The sequence below is a fragment of the Heterodontus francisci genome, unplaced genomic scaffold, assembly GCF_036365525.1.
Source record: "Heterodontus francisci isolate sHetFra1 unplaced genomic scaffold, sHetFra1.hap1 HAP1_SCAFFOLD_764, whole genome shotgun sequence".
Taxonomy (NCBI): domain Eukaryota; kingdom Metazoa; phylum Chordata; class Chondrichthyes; order Heterodontiformes; family Heterodontidae; genus Heterodontus; species Heterodontus francisci.
Window position 1 is genome coordinate 271,642 of NW_027140478.1, and position 18,884 is coordinate 290,525.

The following is an 18,884-nucleotide window of genomic DNA, read 5'->3' on the forward strand; positions in this document are numbered from 1 at the left end:
GGGGTAATTATCGCGTCGTGATATATGGGGGTAATTATCGAGTCCTGATATATGGGGGTAATTATAGAGTCATGATATAGGGGGTAATTAACGAGTCCTGATATATGGGGGCAATTATCGAGTCGTGATATATGGGGGTAATTAACAAGTCCTGATATATGGGGGTAATTACCGAGTCGTGATATATGGGGGTAATTATCGAGTCCTGATATAAGGGGGTAATTATCGAGTCATGATATAGGGGGTAATTATCGAGTCCTGATATAGGGGGGTAATTATCGAGTCATGATATAGGGGGTAATTATCGAGTCCTGATATACGGGGGTAATTATCGAGTCCTGATATATGGGAGTAATTATCGAGTCCTGATATAAAGGTGTAAATATCAAGTCCTGATATATGGGGGCAATTATTGAGTCGTGATATATGGGGATAATTAACAAGTCATGATATAGAGGGGTAATTAACGAGTCCTGATATAGAGGGGTAATTAACGAGTCGTGATATATGGGGGTAATTATCGAGTCATGATATAGAGGGTTAATTAACGAGTCCTGATATATGGGGGTAATTAATGAGTCGTGATATGGGGGTAATTAATGAGTCCTGATAATGGGGGTAATTAACGAATCGTGATATATGGGGGTAATTAATGAGTCGTGATATAGGGGGGTAATTGACGAGTCCTGATATAGGGGGTAATTATCGAGTCGTGATATAGGGGGTAATTGACGAGTCCTGATATATGGGGGTAATTATCGAGTCGTGATATATGGGGGTAATTATCGCGTCGTGATATATGGGGGTAATTATCGAGTCCTGATATATGGGGGTAATTATAGAGTCATGATATAGGGGGTAATTAACGAGTCCTGATATATGGGGGCAATTATCGATTCGTGATATAGGGGGTAATTATCTAGTCGTGAAATATGCAGGCAATTATCGAGTCCTGATATATGGGGGTAATTATCGAGTCCTGATATATGGGGGTAATTATCGAGTCATGATATATGGGGGTAATTTTCGAGTCGTGGTATATGGGGGTAATTATCGTGTGACTCATATGTGTGGGAGGGTTAATTAGCGAGTGGTGATATGTAGGGGGGCAATTAGTGTGTAATGATATATGGGGGTAATTGGAGACGGATGGTATGTGGGTGGGGTAATTAGAGAGATGATATATGGGGTAATTGGTGACGGATGGTATGTGGGTGGGGTAATTAGAGAGTGATGATATATGGGGGGTTAATTGGTGATGGATGGTATATGAGGGGTAATTAGCGAGTGATGATATATGGGGAGGGGTAATTGGTGATGGATGGTATGTGGGGGTTAATTAGAGAGTGATGATATATGGGGGTAATTGGTGACAGATGGTATGTGGGGGGTAATTAGAGAGTGATCATATATGGGGGTAATTGGTGAGTGATATTGGGGGGGTAATTGGTGATGGATGGTATGTGGAGGGTGATTAGAGAGTGATGATATATGGGGGGTAATTGGTGACGGATGGTATGTGGGGGGTAATTAGAGAGTGATGATATATGGGGGTAATTGGTGATGGATGGTATGTGGGGGGTAATTAGAGAGTGATGAGATATGGGGGGTAATTGGTGAGTGATATTGGGGGGGTATTTGGTGATGGATGGCATGTGGGGGGTATTTAGAGAGTGATGATATATGGGGGTTAATTGGTGAGTGATATTGGGGGGTAATTGGATGACGGATGGTATGTGGAGGGTGATTAGAGAGTGATGATATATGGGGGGTAATTGGTGATGGATGGTATATGAGGGGTAATTGGTGACAGATGGTATAAATGGGGGTAGTTAGAGAGTGCTGGTATATGGGAGGTAATTGGTGACCGATGGTATATGAGGGGTAATTAGCAAGTGATGATATATGGGGAGGGGTAATTGGTGACGGATGGTATGTGGCGGGTAATTAGAGAGTGATGATATATGGGGGTAATTGGTGAGTGATATTGGGGGGGTAATTGGTGACGGATGGTATGTGGGGGGTAATTAGAGAGTGATGATATATGGGGGTCATTGGGGGGGGGTAATTGGTGACGGATGGTATGTGGGGGGTAATTAGAGAGTGATGATATATGGGGGGTAATTTGAGAGTGATATTGGGGGGGTAATTGGTGGCGGATGGTATATGAGGGGGTAATTAGAGAGTGATCATATATGGGGGTAATTAGAGAGTGATATATGGGAGTAATTGGTAAGTGATATATGGGGGGGTAATTGTTGATGGATGGTATATGAATGGGTAATTGGAGAGTGATGATATATGGGGGGTAATTGGTGAGTGATATTGGGGGTAATTGGTGACAGATGGGTTATGGGGGGTAATTGGAGAGTGATATTGGGGGGTAATTGGTGACAGATGGTATATGAGGGGGTAACTGGTGAGTGATTTTGGGGGTAATTGGTGACGGATGGTATGTGGGGGGTAATTAGAGAGTGATGATATATGGGGGTAATTGGTGACAGATGGTATGTGGGGGGTAATTAGAGAGTGATGATATATGGGGGTAATTGGTGAGTGATATTGGGGGGGTAATTGGTGATCGATGGTATGTGGAGGGTGATTAGAGAGTGATGATATATGGGGGGGTAATTGGTGATGGATGGTATGTGGGGGGTAATTAGAGAGTGATGATATATGGGGGTAATTGGTGACGGATGGTATGTGGGGGGTAATTAGAGAGTGATGAGATATGGGGGGTAATTGGTGAGTGATATTGGGGGGGTAATTGGATGACGGATGGTATGTGGAGGGTGATTAGAGAGTGATGATATATGGGGGGTAATTGGTGACGGATGGTATGTGGGGGGTAATTAGAGAGTGATGAGATATGGGGGGTAATTGGTGACGGATGGTATGTGGGTGGGGTAATTAGAGAGTGATGATATATGGGGGGGTAATTGGTGATGGATGGTATATGAGAGGTAATTGGTGACAGATGGTATAAGTGGGGGTAGTTAGAGAGTGATGGTATATGGGAGGTAATTGGTGACGGATGGTATATGAGGGGTAATTAGCGAGTGATGATATATTGGGGGTAATTGGTGAGTGATATTGGGGGGGTAATTGGTGATGGATGGTATGTGGAGGGTGATTAGAGAGTGATGATATATGGGGGGTAATTGGTGACGGATGGTATGTGGGGGGTAATTAGAGAGTGATGATATATGGGGGGTAATTTGAGAGTGATATTGGGGGGGTAATTGGTGGCGGATGGTATATGAGGGGGTAATTAGAGAGTGATCATATATGGGGGTAATTAGAGAGTGATATATGGGAGTAATTGGTAAGTGATATATGGGGGGGTAATTGTTGATGGATGGTATATGAATGGGTAATTGGAGAGTGATGATATATGGGGGGTAATTGGTGAGTGATATTGGGGGTAATTGGTGACAGATGGGTTATGGGGGGTAATTGGAGAGTGATATTGGGGGGTAATTGGTGACAGATGGTATATGAGGGGGTAACTGGTGAGTGATTTTGGGGGTAATTGGTGACGGATGGTATGTGGGGGGTAATTAGAGAGTGATGATATATGGGGGTAATTGGTGACAGATGGTATGTGGGGGGTAATTAGAGAGTGATGATATATGGGGGTAATTGGTGAGTGATATTGGGGGGGTAATTGGTGATCGATGGTATGTGGAGGGTGATTAGAGAGTGATGATATATGGGGGGGTAATTGGTGATGGATGGTATGTGGGGGGTAATTAGAGAGTGATGATATATGGGGGTAATTGGTGACGGATGGTATGTGGGGGGTAATTAGAGAGTGATGAGATATGGGGGGTAATTGGTGAGTGATATTGGGGGGGTAATTGGATGACGGATGGTATGTGGAGGGTGATTAGAGAGTGATGATATATGGGGGGTAATTGGTGACGGATGGTATGTGGGGGGTAATTAGAGAGTGATGAGATATGGGGGGTAATTGGTGACGGATGGTATGTGGGTGGGGTAATTAGAGAGTGATGATATATGGGGGGGTAATTGGTGATGGATGGTATATGAGAGGTAATTGGTGACAGATGGTATAAGTGGGGGTAGTTAGAGAGTGATGGTATATGGGAGGTAATTGGTGACGGATGGTATATGAGGGGTAATTAGCGAGTGATGATATATTGGGGGTAATTGGTGAGTGATATTGGGGGGGTAATTGGTGATGGATGGTATGTGGAGGGTGATTAGAGAGTGATGATATATGGGGGGTAATTGGTGACGGATGGTATGTGGGGGGTAATTAGAGAGTGATGATATATGGGGGTAATTGGTGACGGATGGTATGTGGGGGGTAATTAGAGAGTGATGAGATATGGGGGGTAATTGGTGAGTGATATTGGAGGGGGGTAATTGGTGATGGATGGCATGTGGGGGGTATTTAGAGAGTGATGATATATGGGGGTAATTGGTGAGTGATATTGGGGGGTAATTGGATGACGGATGGTATGTGGAGGGTGATTAGAGAGTGACGATATATGGGGGTAATTGGTGATGGATGGTATGTGGGGGGTAATTAGAGAGTGATGATATATGGGGGTAATTGGTGACGGATGGTATGTGGGGGGTCATTAGAGAGTGATGATATATGGGGGTAATTGGTGACGGATGGTATGTGGGTGGGGTAATTAGAGAGTGATGATATATGGGGGGTTAATTGGTGATGGATGGTATATGAGGGGTAATTAGCGAGTGATGATATATGGGGAGGGGTAATTGGTGATGGATGGTATGTGGGGGTTAATTAGAGAGTGATGATATATGGGGGTAATTGGTGACAGATGGTATGTGGGGGTAATTAGAGAGTGATCATATATGGGGGTAATTGGTGAGTGATATTGGGGGGGTAATTGGTGATGGATGGTATGTGGAGGGTGATTAGAGAGTGATGATATATGGGGGGTTATTGGTGACGGATGGTATGTGGGGGGTAATTAGAGAGTGATGATATATGGGGGTAATTGGTGACGGATGGTATGTGGGGGGTAATTAGAGAGTGATGAGATATGGGGGGTAATTGGTGAGTGATATTGGGGGGGTATTTGGTGATGGATGGCATGTGGGGGGTATTTAGAGAGTGATGATATATGGGGGGTAATTGGTGTTTGATATTGGGGGGTAATTGGATGACGGATGGTATGTGGAGGGTGATTAGAGAGTGATGATATATGGGGGGTAATTGGTGATGGATGGTATATGAGGGGTAATTGGTGACAGATGGTATAAATGGGGGTAGTTAGAGAGTGATGGTATATGGGAGGTAATTGGTGACCGATGGTATATGAGGGGTAATTAGCAAGTGATGATATATGGGGAGGGGTAATTGGTGACGGATGGTATGTGGCGGGTAATTAGAGAGTGATGATATATGGGGGTCATTGGGGGGGGTAATTGGTGACGGATGGTATGTGGGGGGTAATTAGAGAGTGATGATATATGGGGGGTAATTTGAGAGTGATATTGGGGGGGTAATTGGTGGCGGATGTATTATGAGGGGGTAATTAGAGAGTGATCATATATGGGGGTAATTAGAGAGTGATATATGGGAGTAATTGGTAAGTGATATATGGGGGGGTAATTGTTGATGGATGGTATATGAATGGGTAATTGGAGAGTGATGATATATGGGGGGTAATTGGTGAGTGATATTGGGGGTAATTGGTGACAGATGGGTTATGGGGGGTAATTGGTGAGTGATATTGGGGGGTAATTGGTGACAGATGGTATATGAGGGGATAACTGGTGAGTGATATTGGGGGTAATTGGTGAGGAATGATATATGGGGGTAATTGGTGAGTGATATTGGGGGTAATTGGTGACGGATGGTATGTGGGGGGTAATTTGAGAGTGATGACATATGGGGGTAATTGGTGACAGATGGTATGTGGGGGGTAATTAGAGAGTGATGATATATGGGGGGTAATTGGTGAGTGATATTGGGGGGGTAATTGGTGATCGATGGTATGTGGAGGGTGATTAGAGAGTGATGATATATGGGGGGTAATTGGTGATGGATGGTATGTGGGGGGTAATTAGAGAGTGATGATATATGGGGGTAATTGGTGATGGATGGTATGTGGGGGGTAATTAGAGAGTGATGAGATATGGGGGGTAATTGGTGAGTGATATTCGGGGGGTAATTGGATGACGGATGGTATGTGGAGGGTGATTAGAGAGTGATGATATATGGGGGGTAATTGGTGACGGATGGTATGTGGGGGGTAATCAGAGAGTGATGAGATATGGGGGTAATTGGTGACGGATGGTATGTGGAGAATAATTAGAGAGTGATGATATATGGGGGGTAATTGGTGACGGATGGTATGTGGGTGGGGCAATTAGAGAGTGATGATATATGGGGGGGTAATTGGTGATGGATGGAAAATGAGAGGTAATTGGTGACAGATGGTATAAGTGGGGGTAGTTAGAGAGTGATGGTATATGGGAGGTAATTGGTGACGGATGGTATATGAGGGGTAATTAGCGAGTGATGATATATGGGGAGGGGTAATTGGTGATGGATGGTATGTGGGGGTTAATTAGAGAGTGATGATATATGGGGGTAATTGGTGACGGATGGTATGTGGGGGGTAATTAGAGAGTGATGACTTATGGGGGTAATTGGTGAGTGATATTGGGGGGGTAATTGGTGACAGATGGTATGTGGGGGTTAATTAGAGAGTGATGATATATGGGGGTAATTGGTGACAGATGGTATGTGGGGGGTAATTAGAGAGTGATCATATATGGGGGTAATTGGTGAGTGATATTGGGGGGGTAATTGGTGATGGATGGTATGTGGAGGGTGATTAGAGAGTGATGATATTTGGGGGTAATTGGTGACGGATGGTATGTGGGGATAATTAGAGAGTGGTGAGATATGGGGGCTAATTGGTGAGTGATATTGGGGGGGTATTTGGTGATGGATGGCATGTGGGGGGTATTTAGAGAGTGATGATATATGGGGGGTAATTGGTGAGTGATATTGGGGGGTAATTGGATGACGGATGGTATGTGGAGGGTGATTAGAGAGTGATGATATATGGGGGGTAATTGGTGATGGATGGTATATGAGGGGTAATTGGTGACAGATGGTATAAATGGGGGTAGTTAGAGAGTGATGGTATATGGGAGGTAATTGGTGACCGATGGTATATGAGGGGTAATTAGCAAGTGATGATATATGGGGAGGGGTAATTGGTGACGGATGGTATGTGGGGGGTAATTCGAGAGTGATGATATATGGGGGTAATTGGTGAGTGATATTGGGGGGTAATTGGTGATGGATGGTATGTGGGGGGTAATTAGAGAGTGATGATATATGGGGGGTAATTGGTGACGGATGGTATGTGGCGGGTAATTAGAGAGTGATGATATATGGGGGTAATTGGTGAGTGATATTGGGGGGGTAATTGGTGACGGATGGTATGTGGGGGGTAATTAGAGAGTGATGATATATGGGGGTCATTGGGGGGGGGTAATTGGTGACGGATGGTATGTGGGGGGTAATTAGAGAGTGATGATATATGGGGGGTAATTTGAGAGTGATATTGGGGGGGTAATTGGTGGCGGATGGTATATGAGGGGGTAATTAGAGAGTGATCATATATGGGGGTAATTAGAGAGTGATATATGGGAGTAATTGGTAAGTGATATATGGGGGGGTAATTGTTGATGGATGGTATATGAATGGGTAATTGGAGAGTGATGATATATGGGGGGTAATTGGTGACAGATGGTATATGAGGGGGTAACTGGTGAGTGATATTGGGGGTAATTGGTGAGGAATGATATATGGGGGTAATTGGTGAGTGATATTGGGGGTAATTGGTGACGGATGGTATGTGGGGGGTAATTAGAGAGTGATGATATATGGGGGTAATTGGTGACAGATGGTATGTGGGGGGTAATTAGAGAGTGATGATATATGGGGGGTAATTGGTGAGTGATATTGGGGGGGTAATTGGTGATCGATGGTATGTGGAGGGTGATTAGAGAGTGATGATATATGGGGGGGTAATTGGTGATGGATGGTATGTGGGGGGTAATTAGAGAGTGATGATATATGGGGGTAATTGGTGACGGATGGTATGTGGGGGGTAATTAGAGAGTGATGAGATATGGGGGGTAATTGGTGAGTGATATTGGGGGGGTAATTGGATGACGGATGGTATGTGGAGGGTGATTAGAGAGTGATGATATATGGGGGGTAATTGTTGACGGATGGTATGTGGGGGGTAATTAGAGAGTGATGAGATATGGGGGGTAATTGGTGACGGATGGTATGTGGGGGGTAATTAGAGAGTGATGATATATGGGGGTAATTGGTGACGGATGGTATGTGGAGAATAATTAGAGAGTGATGATATATGGGAGGTAATTGGTGACGGATGGTATGTGGGTGGGGTAATTAGAGAGTGATGATATATGGGGGGGTAATTGGTGATGGATGGTATATGAGAGGTAATTGGTGACAGATGGTATAAGTGGGGGTAGTTAGAGAGTGATGGTATATGGGAGGTAATTGGTGACGGATGGTATATGAGGGGTAATTAGCGAGTGATGATATATGGGGGGTAATTGGTGAGTGATATTGGGGGGGTAATTGGTGATGGATGGTATGTGGAGGGTGATTAGAGAGTGATGATATATGGGGGGTAATTGGTGACGGATGGTATGTGGGGGGTAATTAGAGAGTGATGATATATGGGGGTAATTGGTGACGGATGGTATGTGGGGGGTAATTAGAGAGTGATGAGATATGGGGGGTAATTGGTGAGTGATATTGGGGGGGGGTAATTGGTGATGGATGGCATGTGGGGGGTATTTAGAGAGTGATGATATATGGGGGTAATTGGTGAGTGATATTGGGGGGTAATTGGATGACGGATGGTATGTGGAGGGTGATTAGAGAGTGACGATATATGGGGGTAATTGGTGATGGATGGTATGTGGGGGGTAATTAGAGAGTGATGATATATGGGGGTAATTGGTGACGGATGGTATGTGGGGGGTCATTAGAGAGTGATGATATATGGGGGTAATTGGTGACGGATGGTATGTGGGTGGGGTAATTAGAGAGTGATGATATATGGGGGGTTAATTGGTGATGAATGGTATATGAGGGGTAATTAGCGAGTGATGATATATGGGGAGGGGTAATTGGTGATGGATGGTATGTGGGGGTTAATTAGAGAGTGATGATATATGGGGGTAATTGGTGACAGATGGTATGTGGGGGGTAATTAGAGAGTGATCATATATGGGGGTAATTGGTGAGTGATATTGGGGGGGTAATTGGTGATGGATGGTATGTGGAGGGTGATTAGAGAGTGATGATATATGGGGGGTAATTGGTGACGGATGGTATGTGGGGGGTAATTAGAGAGTGATGATATATGGGGGTAATTGGTGACGGATGGTATGTGGGGGGTAATTAGAGAGTGATGAGATATGGGGGGTAATTGGTGAGTGATATTGGGGGGTATTTGGTGATGGATGGCATGTGGGGGGTATTTAGAGAGTGATGATATATAGGGGGTAATTGGTGAGTGATATTGGGGGGTAATTGGATGACGGATGGTATGTGGAGGGTGATTAGAGAGTGATGATATATGGGGGGTAATTGGTGATGGATGGTATATGAGGGGTAATTGGTGACAGATGGTATAAATGGGGGTAGTTAGAGAGTGATGGTATATTGGAGGTAATTGGTGACCGATGGTATATGAGGGGTAATTAGCAAGTGATGATATATGGGGAGGGGTAATTGGTGACGGATGGTATGTGGCGGGTAATTAGAGAGTGATGATATATGGGGGTAATTGGTGACTGATATTGGGGGGGTAATTGGTGACGGATGGTATGTGGGGGGTAATTAGAGAGTGATGATATATGGGGGTCATTGGGGGGGGGTAATTGGTGACGGATGGTATGTGGGGGGTAATTAGAGAGTGATGATATATGGGGGGTAATTTGAGAGTGATATTGGGGGGGTAATTGGTGGCGGATGGTATATGAGGGGGTAATTAGAGAGTGATCATATATGGGGGTAATTAGAGAGTGATATATGGGAGTAATTGGTAAGTGATATATGGGGGGGTAATTGTTGATGGATGGTATATGAATGGGTAATTGGAGAGTGATGATATATGGGGGGTAATTGGTGAGTGATATTGGGGGTAATTGGTGACAGATGGGTTATGGGGGGTAATTGGTGAGTGATATTGGGGGGTAATTGGTGACAGATGGTATATGAGGGGGTAACTGGTGAGTGATATTGGGGGTAATTGGTGACGGATGGTATGTGGGGGGTAATTAGAGAGTGATGATATATGGGGGTAATTGGTGACAGATGGTATGTGGGGGGTAATTAGAGAGTGATGATATATGGGGGGTAATTGGTGAGTGATATTGGGGGGTAATTGGTGATCGATGGTATGTGGAGGGTGATTAGAGAGTGATGATATATGGGGGGGTAATTGGTGATGGATGGTATGTGGGGGGTAATTAGAGAGTGATGATATATGGGGGTAATTGGTGACGGATGGTATGTGGGGGGTAATTAGAGAGTGATGAGATATGGGGGGTAATTGGTGAGTGATATTGGGGGGGTAATTGGATGACGGATGGTATGTGGAGGGTGATTAGAGAGTGATGATATATGGGGGGTAATTGGTGACGGATGGTCCGTGGGGGGTAATTAGAGAGTGATGAGATATGGGGGGTAATTGGTGACGGATGGTATGTGGGGGGTAATTAGAGAGTGATGATATATGGGGGTAATTGGTGACGGATGGTATGTGGAGAATAATTAGAGAGTGATGATATATGGGGGGTAATTGGTGACGGATGGTATGTGGGTGGGGTAATTAGAGAGTGATGATATATGGGGGGGTAATTGGTGATGGATGGTATATGAGAGGTAATTGGTGACAGATGGTATAAGTGGGGGTAGTTAGAGAGTGATGGTATATGGGAGGTAATTGGTGACGGATGGTATATGAGGGGTAATTAGCGAGTGATGATATATGGGGAGGGGTAATTGGTGATGGATGGTATGTGGGGGTTAATTAGAGAGTGATGATATATGGGGGTAATTGGTGACGGATGGTATGTGGGGGGTAATTAGAGAGTGATGATTTATGGGGGTAATTGGTGAGTGATATTGGGGGGGTAATTGGTGACAGATGGTATGTGGGGGTTAATTAGAGAGTGATGATATATGGGGGTAATTGGTGACAGATGGTATGTGGGGGGTAATTAGAGAGTGATCATATATGGGGGTAATTGGTGAGTGATATTGGGGGGGTAATTGGTGATGGATGGTATGTGGAGGGTGATTAGAGAGTGATGATATATGGGGGGTAATTGGTGACGGATGGTATGTGGGGGGTAATTAGAGAGTGATGATATATGGGGGTAATTGGTGACGGATGGTATGTGGGGGGTAATTAGAGAGTGATGAGATATGGGGGGTAATTGGTGAGTGATATTGGGGGGGTATTTGGTGATGTATGGCATGTGGGGGGTATTTAGAGAGTGATGATATATGGGGGGTAATTGGTGAGTGATATTGGGGGGTAATTGGATGACGGATGGTATGTGGAGGGTGATTAGAGAGTGATGATATATGGGGGGTAATTGGTGATGGATGGTATATGAGGGGTAATTGGTGACAGATGGTATAAATGGGGGTAGTTAGAGAGTGATGGTATATGGGAGGTAATTGGTGACCGATGGTATATGAGGGGTAATTAGCAAGTGATGATATATGGGGAGGGGTAATTGGTGACGGATGGTATGTGGGGGGTAATTAAAGAGTGATGATTTATGGGGGTAATTGGTGAGTGATATTGGGGGGGTAATTGGTGACGGATGGTATGTGGGGGGTAATTCGAGAGTGATGATATATGGGGGTAATTGGTGAGTGATATTGGGGGGTAATTGGTGATGGATGGTATGTGGGGGGTAATTAGAGAGTGATGATATATGGGGGGTAATTGGTGACGGATGGTATGTGGCGGGTAATTAGAGAGTGATGATATATGGGGGTAATTGGTGAGTGATATTGGGGGGTAATTGGTGACGGATGGTATGTGGGGGGTAATTAGAGAGTGATGATATATGGGGGTCATTAGGGGGGGTAATTGGTGACGGATGGTATGTGGGGGGTAATTAGAGAGTGATGATATATGGGGGGTAATTTGAGAGTGATATTGGGGGGGTAATTGGTGGCGGATGGTATATGAGGGGGTAATTAGAGAGTGATCATATATGGGGGTAATTAGAGAGTGATATATGGGAGTAATTGGTAAGTGATATATGGGGGGGTAATTGTTGATGGATGGTATATGAATGGGTAATTGGAGAGTGATGATATATGGGGGGTAATTGGTGAGTGATATTGGGGGTAATTGGTGACAGATGGGTTATGGGGGGTAATTGGTGAGTGATATTGGGGGGTAATTGGTGACAGATGGTATATGAGGGGGTAACTGGTGAGTGATATTGGGGGTAATTGGTGAGGAATGATATATGGGGGTAATTGGTGAGTGATATTGGGGGTAATTGGTGACGGATGGTATGTGGGGGGTAATTAGAGAGTGATGATATATGGGGGTAATTGGTGACAGATGGTATGTGGGGGGTAATTAGAGAGTGATGATATATGGGGGATAATTGGTGAGTGATATTGGGGGGGTAATTGGTGATCGATGGTATGTGGAGGGTGATTAGAGAGTGATGATATATGGGGGGTTAATTGGTGATGGATGGTATGTGGGGGGTAATTAGAGAGTGATGATATATGGGGGTAATTGGTGACGGATGGTATGTGGGGGGTAATTAGAGAGTGATGAGATATGGGGGGTAATTGGTGAGTGATATTGGGGGGGTAATTGGATGACGGATGGTATGTGGAGGGTGATTAGAGAGTGATGATATATGGGGGTAATTGGTGACGGATGGTTTGTGGAGGGTGAGTAGAGAGTGATGATATATGGGGGGTAATTGGTGACGGATGGTATGTGGGGGGTAATTAGAGAGTGATGAGATATGGGGGGTAATTGGTGACGGATGGTATGTGGGGGGTAATTAGAGAGTGATGATATATGGGGGTAATTGGTGACGGATGGTATGTGGAGAATAATTAGAGAGTGATGATATATGGGGGGTAATTGGTGACGGATGGTATGTGGGTGGGGTAATTAGAGAGTGATGATATATGGGGGGGTAATTGGTGATGGATGGTATATGAGAGGTAATTGGTGACAGATGGTATAAGTGGGGGTAGTTAGAGAGTGATGGTATATGGGAGGTAATTGGTGACGGATGGTATATGAGGGGTAATTAGCGAGTGATGATATATGGGGAGGGGTAATTGGTGATGGATGGTATGTGGGGGTTAATTAGAGAGTGATGATATATGGGGGTAATTGTTGACGGATGGTATATGGGGGGTAATTAGAGAGTGATGATTTATGGGGGTAATTGGTGAGTGATATTGGGGGGGTAATTGGTGACAGATGGTATGTGGGGGTAATTAGGGAGTGATGATATATGGGGGTAATTGGTGAGTGATATTGGGGGGTAATTGGTGATGGATGGTATGTGGGGGGTAATTAGAGAGTGATGATATATGGGGGGTAATTGGTGACGGATGGTATGTGGGGGGTAATTAGAGAGTGATGATATATGGGGGTAATTGGTGACGGATGGTATGTGGCGGGTAATTAGAGAGTGATGATATATGGGGGGTAATTGGTGAGTGATATTGGGGGGGTAATTGGTGACGGATGGTATGTGGGGGGTGTTTAGAGAGTGATGATATATGGGGGTCATTGGGGGGGGTAATTGGTGACGGATGGTATGTGAGGGGTAATTAGAGAGTGATGATATATGGGTGGTAATTTGTGAGTGATATTGGGGGGATAATTGGTGACGGATGGTAGGTGGAGGGTGATTAGAGTGTGATGATACATGGGGGTTAATTGGTGAGTGATATTGAGGGGGTAATTGGTGACGGATGGTATATGAATAGGTAATTAGAGAGTGATGATATATGGGGGGTAATTGGTGAGTGATAATGGGGGTAATTGGTGACAGATGGGATATGGGGGGTAATTGGTGAGTGATATTGGGGGGTAATTGGTGACAGATGGTATATGAGGGGGTAACTGGTGAGTGATATTGGGGGTAATTGGTGCGGAATGATATATGGGGGGTAATTGGTGAGTGATATTGGGGATAATTGGTGACGGATGATATATGGGGGGTAATTGGTGAGTGATATTGGGGGGGTAATTGGTGAGGGATGATATATGGGGGGTAATTGGTGAGTGATATTGGGGGTAATTGGTGACGGATGGTATATGGGGGGTAATTGGTGAGTGATATTGGGTTGTAATTGGTGAGTGATATTGGGTGGTAATTGGTGAGGGATGATATATGGGGGGTAATTGGTGAGTGATATTGGGGGTAATTGGTGAGTGATATTGGGGGGTAATTGGTGAGTGATATTGGGTGGTAATTGGTGACTGATGGTATATGGGGGTAATTGGTGAGTGATATTGGGGGGGTAATTGGTGAGTGATATTGGGGATAATTGGTGACGGATGGTATATGGGGGGTAATTGGTGAGTGATATTGGGTGGTAATTGGTGAGGGATGATATATGGGGGGTAATTGGTGAGTGATATTGGGGGTAATTGGTGACGGATGGTATATGGGGGTAATTGATGAGTGATATTGGGGGGTAATTGGTGACGGATGGTATATGGGGGGTAATTGGTGAGTGATATTGGGTGGTAATTGGTGAGGGATGATATATGGGGGGTAATTGGTGAGTGATATTGGGGGTAATTGGTGACGGATGGTATATGGGGGGTCATTGATGAGTGATATTGGGGGGTAATTGGTGACGGATGGTATATGGGGGGTAATTGGTGAGTGACATTGGGTGGTAATTGGTGAGGGATGATATATGGGGGGTAATTGGTGAGTGATATTGGGGGTAATTGGTGAGTGATATTGGGGGGTAATTGGTGAGGGATGATATATGGGGGGTAATTGGTGAGTGATATTGGGTGGTAATTGGTGAGGGATAATACATGGGGGGTAATTGGTGAGTGATATTGGGGGGTAATTGATGAGTGATATTGGGGGGTAATTGGTGACGGATGGTATATGGGGGGTAATTGGTGAGTGATATTGGGTGGTAATTGTTGAGGGATGATATATGGGGGGTAATTGGTGAGTGATATTGGGTGGTAATTGGTGAGGGATGATATATGGGGGGTAATTTGTGAGTGATATTGGGTGGTAATTGGTGAGGGATGATATATGGGGGGTAATTGGTGAGTGATATTGGGGGTAATTGGTGAGGGATGATATATGGGGGGTAATTGGTGAGTGATATTGGGTGGTAATTGGTGACGGATGGTATATGGGGGGTAATTGGTGAGTGATATTGGGGGTAATTGGTGAGGGATGATATATGGGGGGTAATTGGTGAGTGATATTGGGGGTAATTGGTGAGGGATGATATATGGGGGGTAATTGGTGAGTGATATTGGATGGTAATTGGTGACGGATGGTATATGGGGGGTAATTGGTGAGTGATATTGGGTGGTAATTGTTGAGGGATGATATATGGGGGGTAATTGGTGAGTGATATTGGGTGGTAATTGGTGACGGATGGTATATGGGGGGTAATTGGTGAGTGATATTGGGTGGTAATTGGTGAGGGATGATATATGGGGGGGTAATTGGTGAGTGATATTGGGTGGTAATTGGTGAGGGATGATACATGGGGGGTAATTGGTGAGTGATATTGGGGGGTAATTGGTGAGGGATGATATATGGGGGGTAATTGGTGAGTGATATTGGGGGTAATTGGTGACGGATGATATATGGGGGTAATTGGTGAGAGATATTGGGGGTAATTGCTAACAGATGATATATGGGGGGTAATTGGTGAGTGATATTGGGGGGTAATTGGTGAGGGATAATATATGGGGGGTAATTGGTGAGTGATATTGGGGGTAATTGTTGAGGGATGATATATGGGGGGTAATTGGTGAGTGATATTGGGTGGTAATTGGTGACGGATGGTATGTGGGGGGTAATTGGTGAGTGATATTGGGTGGTAATTGTTGAGGGATGATATATGGGGGGTAATTGGTGAGTGATATTGGGTGGTAATTGGTGACGGATGGTATGTGGGGGGTAATTGGTGAGTGATATTGGGTGGTAATTGTTGAGGGATGATATATGGGGGGTAATTGGTGAGTGATATTGGGGATAATTGGTGACGGATGGTATATGGGGGGTAATTGGTGAGTGATATTGGGTGGTAATTGTTGAGGGATGATATATGGGGGGTAATTGGTGAGTGATATTGGGGATAATTGGTGACGGATGGTATATGGGGGGTAATTGGTGAGTGATATTGGGTGGTAATTGGTGACGGATGGTGTATGGGGGGTAATTGGTGAGTGATATTGGGGGGTAATTGGTGAGGGATGATATATGGGGGGTAATTGGTGAGTGATATTGGGTGGTAATTGTTGAGGGATGATATATGGGGGGTAATTGGTGAGTGATATTGGGTGGTAATTGTTGAGGGATGATATATGGGGGGTAATTGGTGAGTGATATTGGGTGGTAATTGGTGACGGATGGTATATGGGGGGTAATTGGTGAGTGATATTGGGTGGTAATTGGTGAGGGATGATATATGGGGGGTAATTGATGAGTGATATTGGGGGGTAATTGGTGAGGGATGATATATGGGGGGTAATTGGTGAGGGATGATATATGGGGGGTAATTGGTGAGGGATGATATATGGGGGGTAATTGGTGAGTGATATTGGGGGGTAATTGGTGAGGGATGATATATGGGGGGTAATTGGTGAGTGATATTGGGGGTAATTGGTGACGGATGGTGTATGGGGGGTAATTAGAGAGTGAGGGTGATTTCACGGACCCATGCGCAGCGTTGACAAGACCTGACGGCTTCGCTTGATGAACATCACTAACAGAAGCAGCAGGGCTGGCAGAAGCTGCATCTTCGTCCCCTCCTCATGGGAATTCCTCGGTTCGCAGCCCCACGATTCCCACCTGTAACATGCAAGGAAAAAAAAAACAACCGTTTTCAGTCAGTGACTTTCCACCTCCCAGCTCGGACATTCCCCCTGCCCCACTCCCACCCAACCCCTGCCTCACGCCCTCCCCTTCCATTCAGCTCCGAGCTAACCAGCCCTTGCAACCCCTTCCCCGTTACAGTGAGACGGCGCCGATGGTATATTGATAACAGGCCGTTTGGCCCATTCATCCCAATTCTGTTGCAGAAGGCAAACAAAACGCAGGATATTAGCCTCGTGCTCCTGTCCCATTTTAAACAGAATGGGCCCCCCCCCCCCACCCCACCCCACCCCACCATCTTGCTTTGCAGAGCGATCAATACTTTTGGTTATTCCTGCTGGAGCTGGGTGGGCTTACAACGGGGGATCAGCACTGACAGGACTGAGGGGCTCAGCGCAGGTAGAGTGAGGGGGAACAAGATGGGAGATGAGCTAGAAAGCCTGGGAGATGTGACGGCAAGGAGGGGAATGGGTTCGGGTGGAAGGTCAAACAGAGGTTGTTCAGATTGTCTTTGGGATTAGCCTGGCCTGTGATAGGACAGTTTTCACTAATTCGATAGACCAATGGCCTAAGCACATGCTACACTCCCCCCACCACAACACGGATTACTGTAACCACTTACAGAACGGTATCATGTCCCTTTTTAATCACCTGTTCTACACATAAGCCTGTCTTCATAGATTGGAAGGACAGCGTACGTTTATACCGTGCGCGCTCAGGGTTTTGCGGCCAATGACATCATGGTCGCCATGGTAACGCCGTCTTCAGACTGACGGCCAGCCCTTCCGTGAACGCCCTCCGCCCCTTCCGTGACCTTTCCTGGTCAGCTAGCCAAAACCTTCCTAGAAACATAGAAAATAGGAGCAGGAGTGGGCCATTCGGCCCTTCGAGCCTGCTCCACCATTCATCACGAGCATGGCTGATCATCCAACCAGTTCCCGCTTTCCCCCCCCCCCATACCCTTTAGACCCAAGAGCTATATCTAACTCCTTCTTGAAAACATACAATGTTTCGGCCTCAACTCCTTTCTGTGGTAGCGAATTCCACAGGCTCACCACTCTCTGGGTGAAGAAATTTCTCCTCATCTCAGTCCTGAAAGGTTTACCCCGTATCCTTAGACTATGACCCCTGGATCTGGACTCCCCCCACCATCGGGAACATCCTTCCTGCATCTACCCCGTCAAGTCCTGTTAGAATTTTAGAGGTTTCTATGAGATCCCCCCCTCACTCCTCTGAACTCCAGCGAATATAATTCTAACCGACTCAATCTCTCCTCATACGTCAGTCCCGCCATCCCAGGAATCAGTCTGGTAAACCTTCGCTGCACTCCCTCTGTAGCAAGAACATCCTTCCTCAGATAAGGAGACCAAAAATGCACACAATATTCCAGGTGTGGCCTCATATTGTAGTACCAGGGCCTATCATTCCTCTGTGAGCTGTGCTCCAGTGGGGAGATGGTAGCGTAGTGGTTGTGTCACTGGTCTGGTAATCCAGAGGCCCAGGCTAAATGCCCTCGTCTGTCCACGGCAACTGGTGGAATTTAAATTCAATTAATTAACAAAAATCTGGAATTGAAAACTCAGTAATGGTGCCAGGAAACTATCATCGATTGCTGTAAAAACCCATCTGGTTCCTTTTCGGGAAGGAAATCTGCTGTCCTTACCTGGTCTGGCCGACATGTGACTCCAGACCCACAGCAA

At 45.4% G+C, this 18,884-nt stretch overlaps 1 protein-coding gene across 1 annotated transcript in view; it reads right to left on the reverse strand.

Moving 5' to 3' along the window:
• LOC137359971 (glutamate receptor ionotropic, kainate 5-like) overlaps positions 1-17,435 on the reverse strand; it is a gene marked incomplete at its 3' end in the record, with an annotated part of 260,230 nt that extends 242,795 nt beyond the window's left edge. Inside the window, exons 1-2 of the mRNA XM_068025563.1 lie at positions 17,324-17,435; positions 17,049-17,117 (exon numbers count right to left, since the gene is read on the reverse strand). Coding sequence (XP_067881664.1) covers positions 17,049-17,117; positions 17,324-17,435 — 181 coding nt within the window. The remainder of the gene's footprint in view (positions 1-17,048; positions 17,118-17,323) is intronic.
• Positions 17,436-18,884: the final 1,449 nt, after the last annotated feature.